General features: G+C 40.2%; 1 protein-coding gene across 18 annotated transcripts in view; it reads left to right on the top strand.

Annotated features, from left to right (window-relative positions):
* The window catches only part of ANKS1B (ankyrin repeat and sterile alpha motif domain containing 1B), a 1,202,038-nt gene that overhangs the window by 1,093,858 nt on the left and 88,508 nt on the right, over window positions 1-19,672 (top strand). For 9 of the 18 annotated variants that reach the window (XM_024127227.1, XM_024127226.1, XM_024127225.1 and 6 more), the window contains 2 exons: window positions 9,141-9,248; window positions 11,301-11,480. The exons of 3 other annotated variants lie outside the window; for them this stretch is intronic. In XM_024127227.1, coding sequence (XP_023982995.1) covers window positions 9,141-9,248; window positions 11,301-11,480 — 288 coding nt within the window. The remainder of the gene's footprint in view (window positions 1-9,140; window positions 9,249-11,300; window positions 11,481-19,672) is intronic. 6 more of the 18 variants (XM_055085256.1, XM_055085255.1, XM_024127232.1 and 3 more) reach the window with 1 other exon arrangement.

Raw genomic sequence — 19,672 nt, 5'->3', positions numbered from 1 at the left:
TGATAGGTAGGTAGGTAGGTAGGTAGATGGATGGATGTATACATGCATAGATAATATGCAAGAATATATACACACACCCACATTTTAAAAAATATTTTTTCACCTACTGGATTGAGAGCCCTAGAGGACTGAATGTTTTTCTTCTTTGGTGCTCCCAAATTGCATTATATGTGGAAGACATCCAGTAAATGTTTGCTGAATAAGATTATTATTGTCCCTTCAATATCACACCTCAAAGATGTTAAAGATCACTTAGCTAGAAGAAGAATCAGGGCAAGAACAAAATGTCATGACTGTCTGCTCCAGAGGTCCTTCTATCCACCATACCATTCCAGACATGGATTATTACAGCCCAAGAAATGAGAGAGAAAATGTCACAGTCAAAAATCAAATGCAAGTTCAAATGAGGATTTCTGGAATTGTGGGAGTTGAAATTGAATGACACACAGGCACTTTTGCCTTGATGCTCTCAGTGGAAGGTGTTTAGAAATTATTACCAGGAAAGGGGGAAAGCTTTCACATTTAATTGCGATTCCTCTGAGTTCTGCAGAGGAGAACAAACCTGATAAACTTCCTTCCATCTGAGCTTGCATTCTGGGCATTCAGAGCACTTGGAGTTTTGTTAGAAGAGGTCCCTCTGAAGGTAGATGAGCTCTCTAAACTTGCATGGGAGCTGCTGTCCTCACTTGGCAAATATCTAGAAAAGGGAAGGGAGAAATAATCTACCCTTTTTAAATGGAAGGGGGGTTCCACATGCAGCATGGAGCTGTTTCATCCAAAATACCATTTAAATAAAAATAAAATTAAAATACCTCCCTAAATAAAAACCCAGAAATAAGAAGGATGCAGTCCCACGGTGATAACCAGAATCGCCTGTGTGCTCAGCACTGCCACACGTGTAATCTCTGGAGAATTCCAGCTACCTGTGTTATTTCACATCTGTCAGCTAAATCTGAACTCCAAAATATAACAAATGCAAAATGTGACACTGAGGAACATTATGTGGGTTTGTGATTTCTCCCTGGAGGACTGGGTCCAGCCGGCAATAAACGGATTGAGATTTCATGTGGAACATGGAGACAGACTGTCGCTACATGACTCTTCATGACTCACGTGCATTCCTGCAGCGTTCTCTGGTGTTTTTCATATTGTGTCTATGCAAACATGGCAACGAAAATGGAAGCTGTAGGATGATAGCATTTTTAAAGCACGTGGAATGTTTGATATTGAGAAAAGAAGCACAAGCTAAATTTCCAACAGTGAGGGGGGTGGTTAATGAATTATGACATACTTCTCAAAAGCAATAATATGGTAACATGGAGTTACTTTAAATGCCTGTTGAGGGTAGTATAAGTAGGAAAGTTCTTTAGGTTTAATACTGAGTGAAAAAAAATTACAGTGAAAATTGTACTTACAGTATGACAACCACAACACATAATCTTGGGGACAAAATGAAAGGAAATGTACCTAAACACTAAGAGCCCAAGATAACTCATCCTCTTATTTGTTTTTCTGTATTTCCTGTCTCTATAATGGGAACGCAGTATTGTTATTATAATCAAAACATAAATTTTTAAAAAGAGAAAAACATGTTTAATTTATATCACATTAAATTTAAAGAGGGAAAAAAAAAGAAGTCTGGGTAGACTTCCTGACTTCTTCCTGACTTCCAGTTTGCTGTGGCATATATTCTGATGTGACCTATTCAGTGTGAGGGTAATGTCATGATATTGTCTAGCAGAATTCCCACAGCTAAACCCAGAAACATAAATGACAGTGACATAATATTATAGCATTGTCACTCAGCACAGTTATTCTCCTATTGCCAGGGTGTGCAAAGGGGTTTCTGAAGTTGTCTTCTTTAATTGATACTGGAGAAGATTCCCAGAGGCAGCTACTACTCTGATGAATGAATACCAATATGCAGCAGGCCTCTGTTGTTTCAATTCCTTCCCTTTAACCCACATTTCTCATGACAGTTGTAATAAAAACCATTAAGAAAACATGCAGTAACTTCAATTTTTTACCTATTGGAACTCAGCAGTTGGAACCACTTTCTTATCCTCATATGTATAATAATTTATTCTTAGTTAATGGTTTGGCTCTGTAGTTTTTTATGCCCAGTTTCTCTGTGTTTCCTCTTTGAATCCACTGAATAATTTGTAGCAGAAACTTGATATTGGTTTTTTTGTTTGTTTTAACATCTTTATTGGAGTATAATTGCTTTACAATGGTGTGTTAGTTTCTGCTTTATAACAAAGTGAATCAGCTATACATATACATATATCCCCATATCTCCTCCCTCTGCGTCTCCTTCCCACCCTCCCTATCTCACCCCTGTAGGTGATCACAAAGAACCGAGATAATCTCCAAAGGGGGACTTTAGGTATAGGCCTGACATGACCAGGTTTATGTTAGAACACTTACTTTTGATTATGAGTTTGTCAATGTGAATTTTTTAGTGGCTAAGGGAGCACTTTTTTATGCAGAAGGGCCTATTTACTATAACTTGGGTTTTTAGTTAATGTTTAATTTATTAAAGCTATATATTTTAGATTTGTTTTTAAAATATTTAGATTAATTCAGAAATCTTGTGCAATTTATGAATGTCATAAAGAATAAATTCTACTTAAATAATCCTTTGCATTTACTTCGTTAAATTTCTCCATTGATATTTTAAAATACATTTACAAGTTTAACACTTTTACTTTCTTTTACTTCAGACACTTTGCAAAACCTTTCCAAACTTTTCAACCATATTTTGACTCAAATATGCTAACCTCAGAAATATAGTAAATCCAATTATCTTAAACACTGCAGTTCCACTTAAAAACAGTTAAATTATCTTCAACCTTTCTACTTAAAGTCAGAAGTTAATAATCAATTACACATTTAAAACTGGAATCACAGGGCTAATCTGTCAGATTCTTAAATATAATAAATTCTCTTAAACATTACAGATGCTTGTCACCAAACACTCAAATTGCCCAGTGCCTGACTTAACGCAAAATTCACGGGCCCAGCCGCTCCACGGCATGTGGGATCCTCCCAGACCGGGGCACGAACCCGCGTCCCCTGCATCGGCAGGCAGACTCTCAACCACTGCGCCACCAGGGAAGCCCTGTAGATTTTTTGATGATGACCATTCTGACCGGTGTGAGGTGATGTCTCATTGTGGTTTTGATTTGCATTTCTCTAATGATTAGTGATGTTGAACATCCTTTCATGTGTTTGTTCGATATTGTTTTTTGAATTGAGCAGAATTGGCCCTATATCTTGGAATAGCTAAATCTTCAGTAGGTTACCATTACTTTACCTTTTACTCCGATGGGGTTCCTTCCTTTCACATGCAGTTAACTTTTCACCCAAGCAGTGATGAAAACCATACAGAATTCTTTTCTACCACAGTAACCATTGCTCCGGCTTTTTGAAAACTGAAGGTTTACAGACTCACTGGTCATGAATTACAGTGCCTGGGGTGGCAGGATCTCACTGTTTCCCTATCTGCTTACAACGATGATCAGATGTTAAGCTGTTCTCGCTCAAGGCAAACCCAGCTGCCTTTGGACTTAACTTTTCCATAATGACTATCTTTCTTTGGAATAGTCTCTCTGTTGTTTTGCCAATTGGATTTCTTACTGTCAACTTTGGAGTTTTGAAGCCAAATGTCACCCTCCCTACCTCTCTAATATTAGTCAACTTGAATTGAATCTTAGGTTCATGAGGACTTCTTGTCCTTTGTGTATATATGCATATCACGAGGAATTCTGTAAGGTACACCCACCTGAGCTCTTTTGGCTTGAAGCTTTAACCCTGCCTTGAGCCTTGTCCAAAACTGAAACTGTGTTATTTTAGTGTTTTCAGATGATCGAGACCCAGTATAAATGTTTTGAACATGATAACTCAAAATAAAAATCACCATCTTAAGAAGCATCATAAATTGTAACTAACAGTATAGAGTTTGATAGCAAGAAGAAGAGTGTGGTGAGTGGTAAAGAGCACGTTAAGAATCAGGTGCAGATCCCAGACAGGATACCTGTCAGCAGTGAGACCTTCAACAAATTACTCAGTATTTCTAAGTCTCAGGTTTGGTATCTCTAAAATGGGAATGATACTGTTATTATAAGAATCAAACGAAGGGCTTCCCTGGTGGCGCAGTGGTTGCGCGTCCGCCTGCCGATGCAGGGGAACCGGGTTCGCGCCCCGGTCTGGGAGGATCCCACATGCCGCGGAGCAGCTGGGCCCGTGAGCCATGGCCAATGAGCCTGCGCGTCCGGAGCCTGTGCTCCGCAACGGGACAGGCCACAACAGGGGTAGGCCCGCATACCACAAAAAAAAAAAAAAAAAAAGAATCAAATGAGATATTTACACACATATATAGTACACTTGGAACAGTTTCTGGCACAACTGGAACATAGCAGATGTTCAATAAACGTAATCATCAGTATCTTCTGTAATATGGAATCATTTCTGGACTTTCCTGGTGGTGCAGTGGGTAATAATCTGCCTGCCAATGCAGGGGACACGGGTTCGAGCCCTGGTCTGGGAAGATCCCACATGCCCCGAGCAACTAAGCCCGTGTGCCACAACTACTGAACCTGTACTCTAGAGCCCGCGAGCCACAACTACTGAGCCTGCGTGCCACAACTACTGAAGCCCGTGCGCCTAGAGCCCATGCTCCGCAACAAGAGAAGCCACCACAATGAGAAGCCCTCACACTGCAACGAAGAGTAGCCCCCGCTCACTACAACTAGAGAAAGCCCGCGCACAGCAGTGAAAACCCAACACAGCCAAAATATAAATTTTTTTAAAAAAGGGATCATTTCTAATATAGATGGAGAGTTACCCAGGCGTTCTTGACATGAACCATCACTCTGTGTTAATTTGTTCATTCTGTCCACCATCTGTCTGTTTCCCTCTTCAGGCTAGTTGTGTGGAGGAGGCAGCAATGGAGCTTAGTGTGGAGGAGGGCCTCAGCTTACCTCCTATTGGAGATTGAATGGTGGGATGGGAGAATAGTATGCATTCTTTTAGATTAGGTCTGATATTAAACTAATAGCTAGACCCCAGACCCATTACTACCAGTACATGTCGCTTCAATGAGGGTTTTTCCAAGGTTAACCACATCTCATGATGCAAGGCACCAGCCTATTTGTTTGACATCATTAACTTTATGAAAATGACCAAGTCCCTGCTTTTCCAGGTCAGATTTCCTTGCATCTTTAGAGACCATTAGCTGGAATGAGCACACCGTGAGATTGTGTCTTCCATGTGCTGGCACTGTGCTGATTATTCTCACAGTTTCACTCTTCATCTTTCCAACAACATTGGAGATTGGCATTAACTTCCTCATGTTATAGGCAAGAAAACTGGGATCAGAGGAGTCAGGTAACTTGCCCAAAATTGAGTTGTCAGAGAGTAAACCAAAAGCAGCAATGGAAGTTACACCAACTCAATTCTATCACAGTTATTTGTTATTTAGTGTCAGTTTTTTGTCAAAATAATTTTGAGTGTCTTTATTGCTATAAAAACATTTCTTGGGACTTCCCTCTTGGTCCAGTGGTAAAGAATCCGCCTTAAAATGCAGGGGACACGGGTTCAATCCCTGGTTGGGGAACTAGGTTCCCACATGCCACGGGGCAACTAAGCCCACGCGCCACAGCTACTGAGCTTGCGCACCTCAGCTAGAGAGCCTGCATGCCGCAAACCACAGGGCCCACGTGCTTTGGAACCCATGCACCACAACTACAGAGCCCACGTGCCCTGGAGCCCACGCGCCACAACTAGAGAAGAGAAAACCCACACACCACAACTAGAGAGAAGCCTGCGCGCTGCAACGGAAGATTCTGCATGCCTCAACGGAGATCCCACGTGCCGCAACTACTAAGACCTGACGCGGCCAAAAATAAATAATAAATAAATAATAAATCTTAAAAATGTATATCTTTAAAAAAACCCAAACATTTCTTAGCAGGTTTTAGGGGCCCAAGGCAGCACCATCAGCATCAGATTCAATTCCCTACTGAGAGAAAGGTAGTGGGGATTTTTTGGGAGGAATTTATATCTAATAGAAGCTTTGGCAAAGTAATTGAGAATAAGAATAAAAGGGAATAAGAAAATGTAGTGGTTTTTAGACTTGCAAATACACTTGAAAAGGTTAATGTTGTATTTTTCTGAAATGGAGGAATTCTTTGATCTTGATGCTTAAAAAAAAAGAAACAATGAGAGAATATAAGGGTATTTCTCTGGATTGTATGAACAGTATTGCCTGCAAGTAATCAGCCCGGGGTCCACACTTACTTAGCATATTTGTAAATCACCTGAAAAAAGGAGTATATGGTGAAATTCCAGATTTGCAAAAACTGCTAAGCTCCTCTGGGTAGTGAAATGCCAAGCTGGCTAATATGACTATAGAAAGATAACACAGGGTTACATGAGTGGGCAGAGGATGGCAGATGGGCTTCTGCGTGGACAACTGTAAGATAAGGAATGTAGGGAGAAATCATTCAGACCATCCTTCCAAGATTAAAGGGCTTTCAGCTATCAGCTATAACAAAATTAAGAGGTTTTACAGTCAGTGTATATTTTTGTGCCTAGTTATTCCTACTGCAGCTAAAAAGCCAGCCAAAAATCAGGAGTGCTTAGAAAGGGCATTTTTAAAGGGGCATTAAAAGCAGGAAATAGTAGCCCACTCTAATGTAAGGCAGTGGTTCACTTATACCTGCAATGTTGTGAGTAATGTGTTCAGCAGACCTGAAGCAGTTGGAATACAGGAGGAGAAGGTACAGAGAGAGTGGACTAAAAGGACTGCTTTATGAAAACAACCTGCAAAGATGAGAGGATTTATCAGCCTGGGAAGATGAAGGTTTATAAAATCAGAGGGATGTGGTGCAGGTAGACACACGCTGATTAACATTTACCATCCCCATCCTCGACAGACATGGGTCGGAGAGTGAGTATAAAAGGAATAGAGCAAATTTATGGTTATCAGAGGGGAAACATGGTGGGGTTAGGGATAAATTAGGAGTTTGGGATTAGCTTATACACATTACTATATATAAAATAGATAACCATCAGGGACCTACTGTATAGCACAGGGAACTCTACTCAATATTCTGTAATAACCTATATGGGAAAAGAATCTGAAAAAGAATGGATATATGTATAACTGAATCACTTTGCTTTACACCTGAAACTAACACAACATTGTAAATCAGCTATAAAATAAAAATTAAAGTAGAAATTAAAAATAAAAAAAAATTGGGGGGCTTCCCTGGTGGCGCAGTGGTTGAGAATCTGCCTGCCAATGCAGGGGACACGGGTTCGAGCCCTGGTCTGGGAGGATCCCACATGCCGCGGAGCGGCTGGCCCGTGAGCCATGGCCGCTGAGCCTGCGCGTCTGGAGCCTGTGCTCCGCAACGAGAGGCCGCGATAGAGAAGAGGCCCGCGCACCGCGATGAAGAGTGGCCCCCGCTTGCCACAACTAGAGAAAGCCCTCGCACAGAAACGAAGACCCAACACAGCCAAAAATAAATATAAAAATAAATAAATAAATAAATAAATAAGATTACTATTAATTAAAGAAAACCAGACATCTCAAGTTAATGAATTTTTTAAAAAAATAATTAATTAATTTAAAAATTTTTAATTAAAAAATAAATAAAAGGAATAGAGAATCATGCTAGTTTAAAACTGAAATCAGATTAGGCAGAAAGGCCAATAGACTAACTGACAAATAGGCCAATAATAGTTCCAGGTAGCACAGGATGAGTGCCAAAGAAATGCCCACTTCAACCCCTTAAAACTTGAAAAGAGAAGTTTTTTAAAAAAATCATTTTCACAATGGGTCATTTACTTTGGGAACTAGTTACCCAACAAGGGTCGTTCTATCCTGGTTCTACACTTGTGCAGAAAAGAGGTGAATCTATTTCTCATGAATGGATTTATAATTTGTTGTTTTTAAAAAGTCAGTAATATTTGGAGATATGCGCAAACTTTGGTGTTTGCCTTGGCGTAAAACAAGTTTTGGAGTCAGGCAAACCATATTCAAATCCCAGAGCCACCACATACTGGCCGTTAGGTGGGCTACTTAACCAGTCTGAACCTCAGTCTCCTCTTCTGTAAAGCAAGAGGAACACCTTCCAGTTAGGAATGTTGGGATGAAGGAAAGAGTAACATTTGTAAAGCTCTGGGAAGGGCTGAGGACAGAGGCTCTCTGCAAGGCTTGGTTTCCTTTGTCAGCTCTTCTACACTATGCCCTTTGCAGCCCTGTCAGACTCAAAAATCCCGTCCTGGGGAGTCTCTGGTCAGGCAGTACTTGATTCTAATCCTACTTTGCTACTTTCATCTGTATGAACATTCATTCTTTCATATTCATTGAGCCCCCACTATTTCAAACATTGGTTTAGGTGTTTGGGAATAAAGATATACCTGCTGTCTGGAAGCTTACCTGGGGGAGAGGGCTACACAAACACTAAACCTGCAAATAAAGTTATTTCAGAGAATGATACGAAGAGGATCACAGGGTAGATAGAGTCTGACGGGGTGAGGGCTCAGTTCTTTTAAAGAGGAGATGGGAAGGGCCTTTGGGAGAAGACAGACAACACTTAAGCAAGGTCCAAAGGGATGAGAAGGTGTCATTTGAAAATTGCTGGGGAACATTCCAGGCAGATGGAGAAACAAGGGTGGAGGCCCCAAGGCCAGAATGAGTGTGGAATGTTCAAAGAACAGAGAAGCCTGGAGGGGAGAGAGGAGGGGACACAGAGAAAGACAGAGGGCAGGCAGCCTTGTTGGAACTTGAGGCCAGCTCAGGACTCAGATTTTATTCTGAGCCGTAGGAAGCTATTAGAGGGACGAGGCTTGACTTCTACTTTGGAAGGGTCCTGTGGCTGCTCAGTAGAGAGTTAGACCCTAGGGCAGCCTGAGTGACAGCACTGTGCCTGCTTTCTCTTCCTACCCACATTGCCTTGCCGCTCTGTTCCTCTCTCTCTGGATCGGAGGGGACACACTGATTTCACACCACATCTCTCCCGGTGCAGAGGTAACTTTACACAAACCTCTTTCCGCTCCTTTATCTTTTAGGTCACATAAAAATTATTTTTCTCAAGTGAAATATTTAACCCAAATATATGTCTTTTCAGGTTTTAAAAATCAATTTGATTGGCCACAGGAAACGTATCTTGGCATCTCTAGGAGACAGGCTGCACGACGATCCACCACAGAAGCCCCCTCGGTCCATCACCCTCAGGGTAAGTACCCAGCATGCTTGTTTTGTCCTCCACTCTTATCCTCGAAAATTATTTTGTGCAATAAAATAAAAATGATTGAAGCAGTGGATCAGCAAGTACAGGCTGTTTTCCATGTCGCCTACCTCACCTGTATAAAAAACTATCTCGTCTTTGATAGTGTTTTCTACGACAAGATTTGTTTTTCTCGGTTGGTTAAATATATATTTTTGAGATTTAAATTAACATCTGAGAAACCACCACCTTTAAAGAACCTCTCCGCTACCCTGCATCCCACACACCCCTCTACACCAAGAGAAGAAATGAGTTTTCTGTCAAACTCCTCAAACCCACAGGTAGAAAATCCATGAGGACCAGAGTTAAGTAAAAGATCAATTTAGAATTAACCTTAGGGTCTTCTGTTTTTTAAGAAGTGAAATTTTTTCAGCTTTACCCACTTCAAAAATTAAGAATAGAGAATCTAGAACTTTATTTTTAGTAAACTAGTTCAGCTGTATTTTAGAATTATGGGGTAGAAAAACTAGAAGGAAGAGAGAAATAAAGTGGAAGAGGAAGGAAGGCAAGGAAGAGCAGAGGGGAAGAAGGCAGAGAGAGAGAAGATGGCCAGGCAGAATGGCAGCGGAAGAAGTAGCCAGTGGTCCCTGGTGTTCACGAGGCCTGTAGAAACTTTTCAAAAACTTACCGTAAAGGCATGGTCACCATGACCAGTTGGAGAGTTCCAACTCTGTTCTCTTTCTTGAGTCCTGCACTTGCTTGCTTCTGATTCCTTTTCTGCAAGTGTCAGAAAGGGTAGTGATAATAAACGAACACAAAAGTAGCACTTGGGTGTCACTGCCAGCGATGAAATGCAGTCGAATGCCTCTTATCAGTGGACTTCAGCAAACAGTAACTACTGTCAGTATCACAGACGAGCAGGAGAGGAGCTGTTAAGATTTTAAGGCTGATTCACTTTTAAAGGAGAAGAAAAGACACAAAGACTTCAGGAAATGCAAGAGAATTGGCTCCAGGAGGGCCATGAGGAAACCTGACGATTGGGGCAGTTGGAATACACTGGGATATTTGGAGGCTAGTGAGGGCTTAGGGAGTAGTGAAGATAGAAGAGGACCTATTTCTCCCTCAGTAAGAAGAGCCTCAAATCAATTGGGGGAAAATGAGGCTAGAAAGGGATTATTGTTTTGCCTTCGTTTTGCTACACAAAAGAGGAGAAAGATACAGGCACCATCAGTGTAACCATCCTAAAATGACCCTTTCGAGGAGTAATTCCCTGCTACTTACCCTACTGTCTTTCCTTCCTCTGCTGAACCTCTCCCTCTGGCTCTCTGGAAGAGATTTAGGGAAACAACAGACAAATCAAAGACAGAAGTTCCCAAGAAAAAGTGTAGGACCTTAATCCATCAAAGGAGGTCCAGAACATCCTGGGGAGAAGTAGCCTGGAGAATCGGCACGATCCAATCCTCCACTTACTTGCAAACATCAGAGCCCAGCTGTCTTCCCTCCTTTATCTTACTTCTTGACCAGTTTCCCCCAGTTCTCTTTGCCATTGAAGCCCATCCTCTGTCATTATATGCATTGCTCTGCAATCTGTGCGTGTGACATGCCACTTCCATACTGGGTCCTCTTCCTGGCAGGGATTGCCAGGCTACTCTTTGATGGAGGATCAACACCCATGAGGTCCCACTTTAGCTTTCCTGTCACGGCATCTACCATGGTGAGGCCCCTCTGTCCACGTAGAGACACAGTTCCTTCCCTTGTAAACACAAGTGATAGTGTCAGGGGTGCCCAACATATGTGTGCCTCTCTCCTGGGATCATCCATGGTGCTGGCTTAAGAAAACAGAGCCTGATTGTTGATATTGTAAACCTTCAACCTGAAATGCTTAGTGGGGAGGTATTGATTGTGCCATTAATAAAATGGTAGAATGTCATCGATTCCTTGGCAGTTGACTCAAAAACGACTCCCCACCCCCGCAGTGTATCTTGTCAGTATTTCACAATTTTGAAACCAGAGGTCAGCCGCAAGAACATGGTATTTATTTCATGATGTATTTCCATTCAGGAACCCAGTGGTAATCACACTCCTCCTCAGTTGTCTCCATCACTTAGCCAAAGCACTTACACCACTGGTGGCTCCCTAGACGTTCCTCACATTATCATGCAGGGCGATGCAAGGAGGAGAAGAAATGAAAACTACTTTGATGATATTCCCCGATCAAAACTGGAGAGGCAGATGGCCCAGGTAAGGTGTTCAAAGCCTCTGTGATGTTTTTGTCTTTCACCCGTATCAAGTAACGCATTCCAGTTTTGAACAGTTGCTTACGATGGATGCCTATTGTGCACAACGTAACTGGAATTTTACCATTTTATGCCATGACTTTCGTTCTCTGCTCAGTTGAACTAGAATGAAATGGACCTTTCTGGGAATGGAATGTATACACAGATCCTTGTTATCCATTTCTGTACTGAAGAAATAATGTCTGATCTCTTTGCACCCAGAAAGTCTTTGCCCTAAAGGGAGTAATACTGTGTAAGAATCAAATCATAATGAAAACATAAATCATAAAAGTCTAGATTATAGAATGTAAATTGGTCGGATGACAGGGCAAAAGTTGGGGGTGGGGGAGTATTAACTCGGAGAAATGTGGTTCATTTTCTCCCAAGTTTACACATTTGCATAGAATTGTACAGTGGGGACTAGCTGCATCCATCTCATGCTGTCACCTCGAGTGGTTGAAAATGATGCTGCTGCCTGACACAAATAACTGAAGAGAGAGGTCTGTCCTGTTCAGACCTTTCCAGCGTTTTGGGTATGGATGTCCGTGTCTCACCTGTCCGCAGATTGCTGCTCAGGAACTCAAGTCAGCCATAACCAAATAGTGGCGCTCTTCCTAAAGCACATTCAGATGGGCAGCTAGCTCTGCAGTGTCACCCCGAGGCTCACAGCTATGAATTTGTTGACAGCTGTTGGCAGAATCAACCCTTGTCATCCTCATTCTAGGTTCAGACTGAGCGTTGAGAGGCTTCTCTGCCTCCCACACCTGAGATGAGAATCTCGAGGTGAAAATTTGACTGCAGTTGCGTCGCCTTGGTTGTTAAATATTTTTCTCAGCTGTTTGGTGAGATTCTGTTTTTTTTAAGCCTTTGGTAAACATTCAGTGCTGCCGCTCACGAAAGAAAAATGTGAAGAGAATGTTCTGGAAGCCATGGCTATCCTGCCTGCATATGCCCTGGAGAGAAGGGGTCTGAGATATCGTGTCTCCTTTCAACTTGCTCAATATCGAATTGTTCTCAGAGTTCTTTGTGCAGAGAATAGCAATGTTGGGATTATGGAGAATCTTTTACTGAAGGGAGGTGGAAAATGTGGGAGAGACAAGAAGAGAATAATTTTCCCTCTCTCTCTTGTTAAGTATTGTCTTTTAATCCTTATTACTGTTCTCACTGATGTTTTTTTAAATAAAGAATCTAAAAGCTTTTTTCCCCAAGATGTTCATACATTTCCTGCTCTTTGTTAGTATCTGTGGATCACATATGTGGTTAAATTTCTCTAATGACAGCATTTCAGAGACATGGTTTGTTTTAACCTTGAACCATGTAGTCTTGATGTATTAATGCAAACTGGGTCTTTCCTGGACCCTTTTCTTCCCTGGATAAGGGCGGATCATCCATTAACAAGCATTAGCTGTTATTGACTGTGCCAAATTCAGCAACAGAATCACCTGTCTGAACTGCTCATGTAATTTATGCGAGTTCTCCCCATAGTGCAGTTTTTTTCAGAGAGGAAATTAATTACTCTTTTGCCTGAGTATGCGCACTCAGAGGTAATCTAGCAATTGCTCCCTTATGGTCTTTGTGAGATTCACAACCTAGGGGCAGTATTACCTTCTGAAGAGCCTAGATCTTTTTCTTGTCATTCCAATCAGAATGCATCCCTTTCTGCAATTGTCTTGCCCTTGAGAAAATTGAATGAACTTTTATCTGGCCAGGTGAGAAAGGCCAAAATGCACAAAGAGAAATGAGGTAAGCAGTGGATGAGTTGGGAGCTATGGTAGGTCTGTCTGAATGTGCTTATTTCCCTCCCGTGTACTGCTCACAATGATCGGATGACTGATGGAGACCTAGGCCTCCATCAGCAGCCAGGAGCTTATTAGAAGCTTTCTAATATCCCACTGCTCAATGCAGCACTTTTGCTGCAGAATAAATAGGCGATGGCACTACAGGAATCCAATCGATAAGAAAAAGGGATTCTGGGATTGCAGCTCTTTAGGCTGTGTTAATTGCAGTTTTTTATTTGTCTTGAGACTCTTTCCCAGTCTAGAAATGCCAAAAATCGTGGAGAAATGAATGGGTACCTTTTAAAAAATAGCACCATTTCAAAGCTTTAACCTGTCAAAATATGAAATACTCGGTAATTTTGTTGTTGAACAGTTTTATTTATGTGGCTTTTTCACCACTCAGCCACCCAATTGATGTTTTTTTCTTATTCTTCTGTTGCTGGTCATTTGCCGTAATAATTTTTGAAATCCACTTGCTTTTTTTTTTTTTAGAGCCCATCAAACTGTCTCTAGACCCCATCTTCCCCAAAGTTATGCCCTTAGCCAGTAAAGCTGAATTCAAGTCTTCTTCCTAAGGACTTGAATTAGCAATTTTAGCAATTAAAATTCCTGTAAGCAAGCAGCTAGTTACACCTCCTTCCAACCAGGAGCTCAGTCCCTGAGGTTCCTTCCCAAGGGGTTTCTCCCAAGGGGCTTACTTGAGGTTGGTTAATGCATGCCTAACCAGTCTGTTTCCCACTAAAAGGCAGAAGTCCACCTTCAGGCTTTCTTACTTACTTACTAAAAGAAAGGAAAACGCAGGTAAAAGAAAATCACCTGGACAAATCCTTGTTCTGAGAAACCCCTCTACTGCTTCAAGTTTACCTGAGCCCCCAGAAGAGTGATTTGGAATTCTAGCCGTAGGCCAGGAACCTTAAGTTCTTGGTGGCTGCAGTAATTCGTAGGAGCATAGCTTTTGCCCAGCAGACATGTGGAAGTGCTTTAACTTGAAAAGCCAATGCTAAAAGTTAGATTGAGATAAATTTAATGTCCATCCCACCTATTAAATTTGTTCGTGAGCAAATATTTTTTTAAAAGGTAACACAGTGTTTGATTACTTGTTTTCAACTCGAACCATTGTTTAAAATACTTGTCTTGGAATCCAGAGGATTTTAAATAGTACGGCTAATGTTTGCTTTTATTCTGATGTAAGCAATATTGTGGCATCAAATTGTCTTAAATAAATATGTGAGAAACAAAATCAAGTTCAGTACTAGTAGGATTTTTGAAACCATGAAATGTAATGATGTAAACACATCTAAACAATGGATTGCCTATCATGCTGAAAACATAGCTTTCTAGCCTGTAATTCTAAACTGGACTCAGCTCAGAAGTTCTGAAAGGCTCCCCTATTTCCATATCCCTAATAAATAAATGTTGCATTCACATTTGTATAATAATACCTTAATGCGTATAGAGCTTGCTTTTAAATTTCCAAAGTACTGTCACATCTGTCATCTCATTTTAGCACAAACAAGGTATCCTACACAACTATTTATGTGTGTGTAGCACATGGCAGATCAGCTTTTAAGACCAAGTTCTGTGGAGATGAGATAGTAAGTGAAAATATGAAAAATAATAACAGAAGGAGGAAAAATATTTCCAGTATTTAGGACCTAATTGCAATATTTAGAAATTTTCTTGAGTGATATTTAGGAGAAGTCAAAACATTCTTAAAATGAATAATAAATGAGAGTAATGGAATTAATAAAGTTTAGGGACCACATTCTCCAAAGTTATGAAAAAAGGAAGAGGAGTTTCCCAAAGTGAAACTTATAACCATTTATTTATAACCAAATACTTATGGAAAAATGAAATAATACTTCTATTTTCACAAAATAAAAAAGACTCCTAAACAGTAAGAGAAAACCCACACTATAGAAGTTCTTGTGTTTTGAATGCTCTCATCTAATTAGAAATATCAATATTGCCTGAGGCAATTACCTTACCTGATGCGTACAAACCTTAGAAACAGACATTATCCACATTTCAAAGACTGGGAAACAGAAATTATGTGACTTGGTCGGGGTAGCACAGCCAGAAAGAAACCAAAGCAGAACTTGCCTAGGGCAATATGTCAGGCACTAGAAAGGCTTTGTCTAAATTGCTTCTAAATCACTAGAAAGTTGATTCAGTTGAAAGTCTAATATATCTTGATCCAAACAGTATTACTTAAGAAGTATGACTAGATCAATTACTTCTTTATTGGAAAGCACTTTACATATTATATTAGTTCTACAAATGGTCGTTCTTTTGATACTGTTAGAGAAAGAGAAATGGAAACTGAGCCACATAGAAGCCCTGCCATGGCCCCATCCATGTCTGAAATTCCACATGCAGTATCTTATTTAAACCTCACAGCAGCCCCTTCTATACTCAAGGAACCCAGCTGGGTGAGTGCTTTGCCTGCAGCTGCTACATGGCAGAGCCAGGACTCAAGCCGTCTGCCTGACCATGTCCTGTTCTATGGCCCCTGATGCCCGGTGGGCTACTTCTATTTTAAAATGATATAGAATATCTTAGTAACAGTTCAATACATACTAATTTCCCATATGCTCTAACAGATTATACATACATAGGAACAGTGAGCTGAATGAGGATAAAATTGCTAGTAGTTTAGTGGAAACTTACTGAATCAGCTCTTGGTTCTCACCATAAAACCCTTTTTTTAAAAAAATACTTAATTAAAAAATTTTTATTTTATTGAAGTATAGTCGATTTACAATATCATGTTAGTTTCAGGTATACTATGAGTCTGTTTCTGTTTGGAAAATAAGTTCATTGATATCTCTTTTTTTTAGATTCCACATATAAGTGGTATCATATGATATTTGTCTTTCTCTGTCTGGCTTATTTCACTTGGTAGGATAATAGTAGTAGTCGGATAATCTCTAGGTCCATCCATGTTGCTGCAAATGGCATTATTTCGTTCTTTTTTATGGCTGAGTAATATTCCATTGTATATATATAACCACATCTTCTTTATCCATTCATCTGTCAGTGGACATTTAAGTTGCTTCCATGTCTTGGCTATTGTGAATAGTGCTGCTGTGAACATAGAGGTGCATGTATCTTTTTGCATTATGGTTTTCTCCAGATATATGCCTAGGAGTGGGATTGCTGGGTCATATGGTAGTTCTGTTTTTAGTTTTTTAAGGAACCTCCCTACTGTTCTCCATAGTGGCTCTACCAATTTACATTCCCACCAACAGTGTAGGAGGGTTCCCTTTTCTCCACACCCTCTCCAGCATTTAGGGTGTGTAGATTTTTTGATGATGGCCATTCTGACCGATGTGAGGTGATACCTCATTGTAGTTTTGATTTGCATTTCTCTAATAATTAGTGATGTTGAAGCATCTTTTCATGTGCTTTTTGGCTATCTGTGTGTCTTCTTTGGAGAAATGTCTGTTTAAATTTTTTGTCCATTTTTTGATTGGGATATTTGTTTTTTTGATATTAAGCTTCATGAGCTGTTTGTATATTTTGGAGATAATCCCTTGTCGGTTGCTCCATTTGCAAATATTTTTTCCCATTCTGAGGGTTGTCTTTTCGTTTTGTTTATGGTTTCCTTTGCTGTGCAAAAGCTTTTAAGTTTAATTAGGCCTCATTTGTTTATTTTTGTTTTTATTTTCATTACTCTAGGAGATAGATCAAAAAAGATTATTTGTAGACTTTTTGATGATGGCCATTCTGACCGGAGTGAAGTCATACCTCATTGTAGTTTTGATTTGCATTTCTCTAATAATTAGCAGTGTTGAACATTTTTTCATGTGCCCATTGGCCATCTGTATGTCTTCTTTGGAGAAATGTCCATCTAGGTCTTCTGCTCGTTTTTTTTTTTTTTTTTTTTGGGACACGCAGGCCTCTCACTGTTGTGGCCTCTCCCGTTGCAGAGCACAGGCTCCGGACGCGCAGGCTCAGCGGCCATGGCTCACGGGCCCAGCCGCTCCGCGGCATGTGGGATCTTCCCGGACCGGGGCACGAACCCGTGTCCCCTACATCGGCAGGCGGACTCTCAACCACTGCGCCACCAGAGAAGCCCCTGCTCGTTTTTTGATTGGATTGTTTGTTTTTTTGATATTGAGCTGTTTGTATATTTTGGAAACTGATCCCTTGTCGGTTGCATCATTTGTAAATATTTTCTCCCATTCTGTAGGTTGTCTTTTCGTTTTGTTTATGGTTTTCTTTGCCGTGCAAAAGCTTTTAAGTTTAATTAGGTCTCATTTGTTTATTTTTATTTCCATTCCTCTAGGAGATGGATCTAAAAAGATATTGCTGCAATTTATGTCAAAGAGTGTTCTGCCTATGTTTTCCTCTAGGAGTTTTATAGTATCTGGCCTTACATTTAGATCTTTAATCCATTTCTGAGTTTCTACAGTGTTTATTTGTTGATCGTCTTTTGGAAACCCTTCCTGCACATTTGGTAGAACTCTGCCCTCCTCCCATGTTTGTGAAAAGCTTTGTAGGTAACTGTGGGGTTTACTGCATATACAGAGAAGTTCTTGCCTGTGAGGGTTTCTCCAGTTAGTGGATGCTGTTTCCTTAGCAGCATCTTCAGTTGGAGTTTTGATTTGGTTTCTTTCAGGCTGTGTGACCTGTACCAAGTCATGCGATTTCTCTGAACTTCGGTTTCCTTGTCTTTAAGACATGGAAAAAAACTGCCTCACAGGCTTGTGTGTTTCAGATAATTTATGTTTAAGTATATTCTAAACTGTAAATCACAATCTATATATAGATAGATAGATGATATGACTGTCAATTCAGATATATCATCTATCAGTCCCTAATTCAAAGGTCCCTGATTCATTGTAGGGCCAGTTAATGCCAAAGACATTAGAAAGGTAAGTGCTCAGATGGTTGTAGCATTCTATAAAGACCATCCTTTTGTTCCAGTATTATTTCCATGCTTAGAATGTATATTGAGAATGGAATTGGAATTTTCCTCCTTATTATTTTAATCGTATAAATATGAATGCTGCCAAGGAGCATCTTTCATGATGGAAAAGGGATCTGTGAGATGATCACAAAGCCAGGGAAGGCAGAGGAGAGATGGAAGAGTTCTCTGCAAATTCAGCATACAAAAAAGTATGTAGCAAAGGATATCTTACAGTAATAACATGTTATTATTGTAACATGGTAAGAGAAAACATTAAGTGAGAAAGAAAGGATTGTTTTTGACTTAAATGAACTTAAAACTTGTTTGAAATACAAAGTACACAAAATTGTTAACTAGAAAGCATGGATAGCCCCAAAATCCGTGAGGCAAACACTGAGCCAGCCTCTGAGAAGGAAGGGAGTAATTTATTCTTCTGTATTTTCTCTGGTAAAGAAAGCCTGGTGTTCCTAGAAATTCTACCCACTGCTCTCATGTTATGGAATTTACAGAATCAGCCTTCAAAAAAATGGTACAACTGTGTTGAAAAGAACGGCATTTTACAAAGTGATTATTCCCCAACTAAACAAGTTTTATTACTGAGTTACATTAGATTTTTTTCAAATGTCCATGAGTTAGTGGCTAATTTTTAATTTAGATTTTCATCACCTCACCACTGCTCAGAAAAGCTCAGCGTGTCCATGACTTCAAAAATTTTTTCCATGAAGGTCTAAAGGGCAGCTTTTAATACTTAAGCACAGACAGATAATATATAACCCAAAAAAGAAGGTTAAGAATAAACTCAGTAAGCTCTTCCATCAGGAGCTTCCGATGTGACAGCTTGTTGAGTCGACAAGCTAACACACCAGCTTCAGTGATAACTTGGGATGTTGATGATATCTGTGCCCTGTTTCAAGCCAGGAACTCTGGACCGTCAACCATCTATTCCCAAAGGCATCATGCCAAGCAAAAGTGGAAAACGGTGCTTTCATACTTGGAATTTAAACCTGACGTGTTGTATATCTAGTTTGTTAATGTGGACGGTTAACTGCCTTTTCTCAAAATATATGCTCTCCCTATACTACAAAGCTACAGTAATCAAGACAGTATGGTACTGGCATGAAAACAGAAATATAGATCAATGGAACAGGATAGAAAGCCCAGAGATAAATCCACGCACATATGTCACCTTATCTTTGGTAAAGGAGGCAAGAATATACAATGCAGAAATGATAGCCTCTTCAATAAGTGGTGCTGGGAAAACTGGACAGCTACATGTAAAAGAATGAAATTGGAACACTCCCTAACACCTTACACAAAAGTAAACTCAAAATGAATTAAAGACCTAAATGTAAGGCCAGACACTATAAAACTCTTAGAGGAAAACATAGGCAGAATACTCTATGACATAAATCACAGCAAGATCCTTTTTGACCCACCTCCTAGAGGAATGGAAATAAAAACAAA

Source organism: Physeter macrocephalus, chromosome 6 (assembly GCF_002837175.3).
Source record: "Physeter macrocephalus isolate SW-GA chromosome 6, ASM283717v5, whole genome shotgun sequence".
Lineage (NCBI taxonomy): Eukaryota > Metazoa > Chordata > Mammalia > Artiodactyla > Physeteridae > Physeter > Physeter macrocephalus.
The sequence above is the reverse complement of the archived record's forward strand: the minus strand, read 5'-3'. Positions and strand labels throughout refer to the sequence as shown.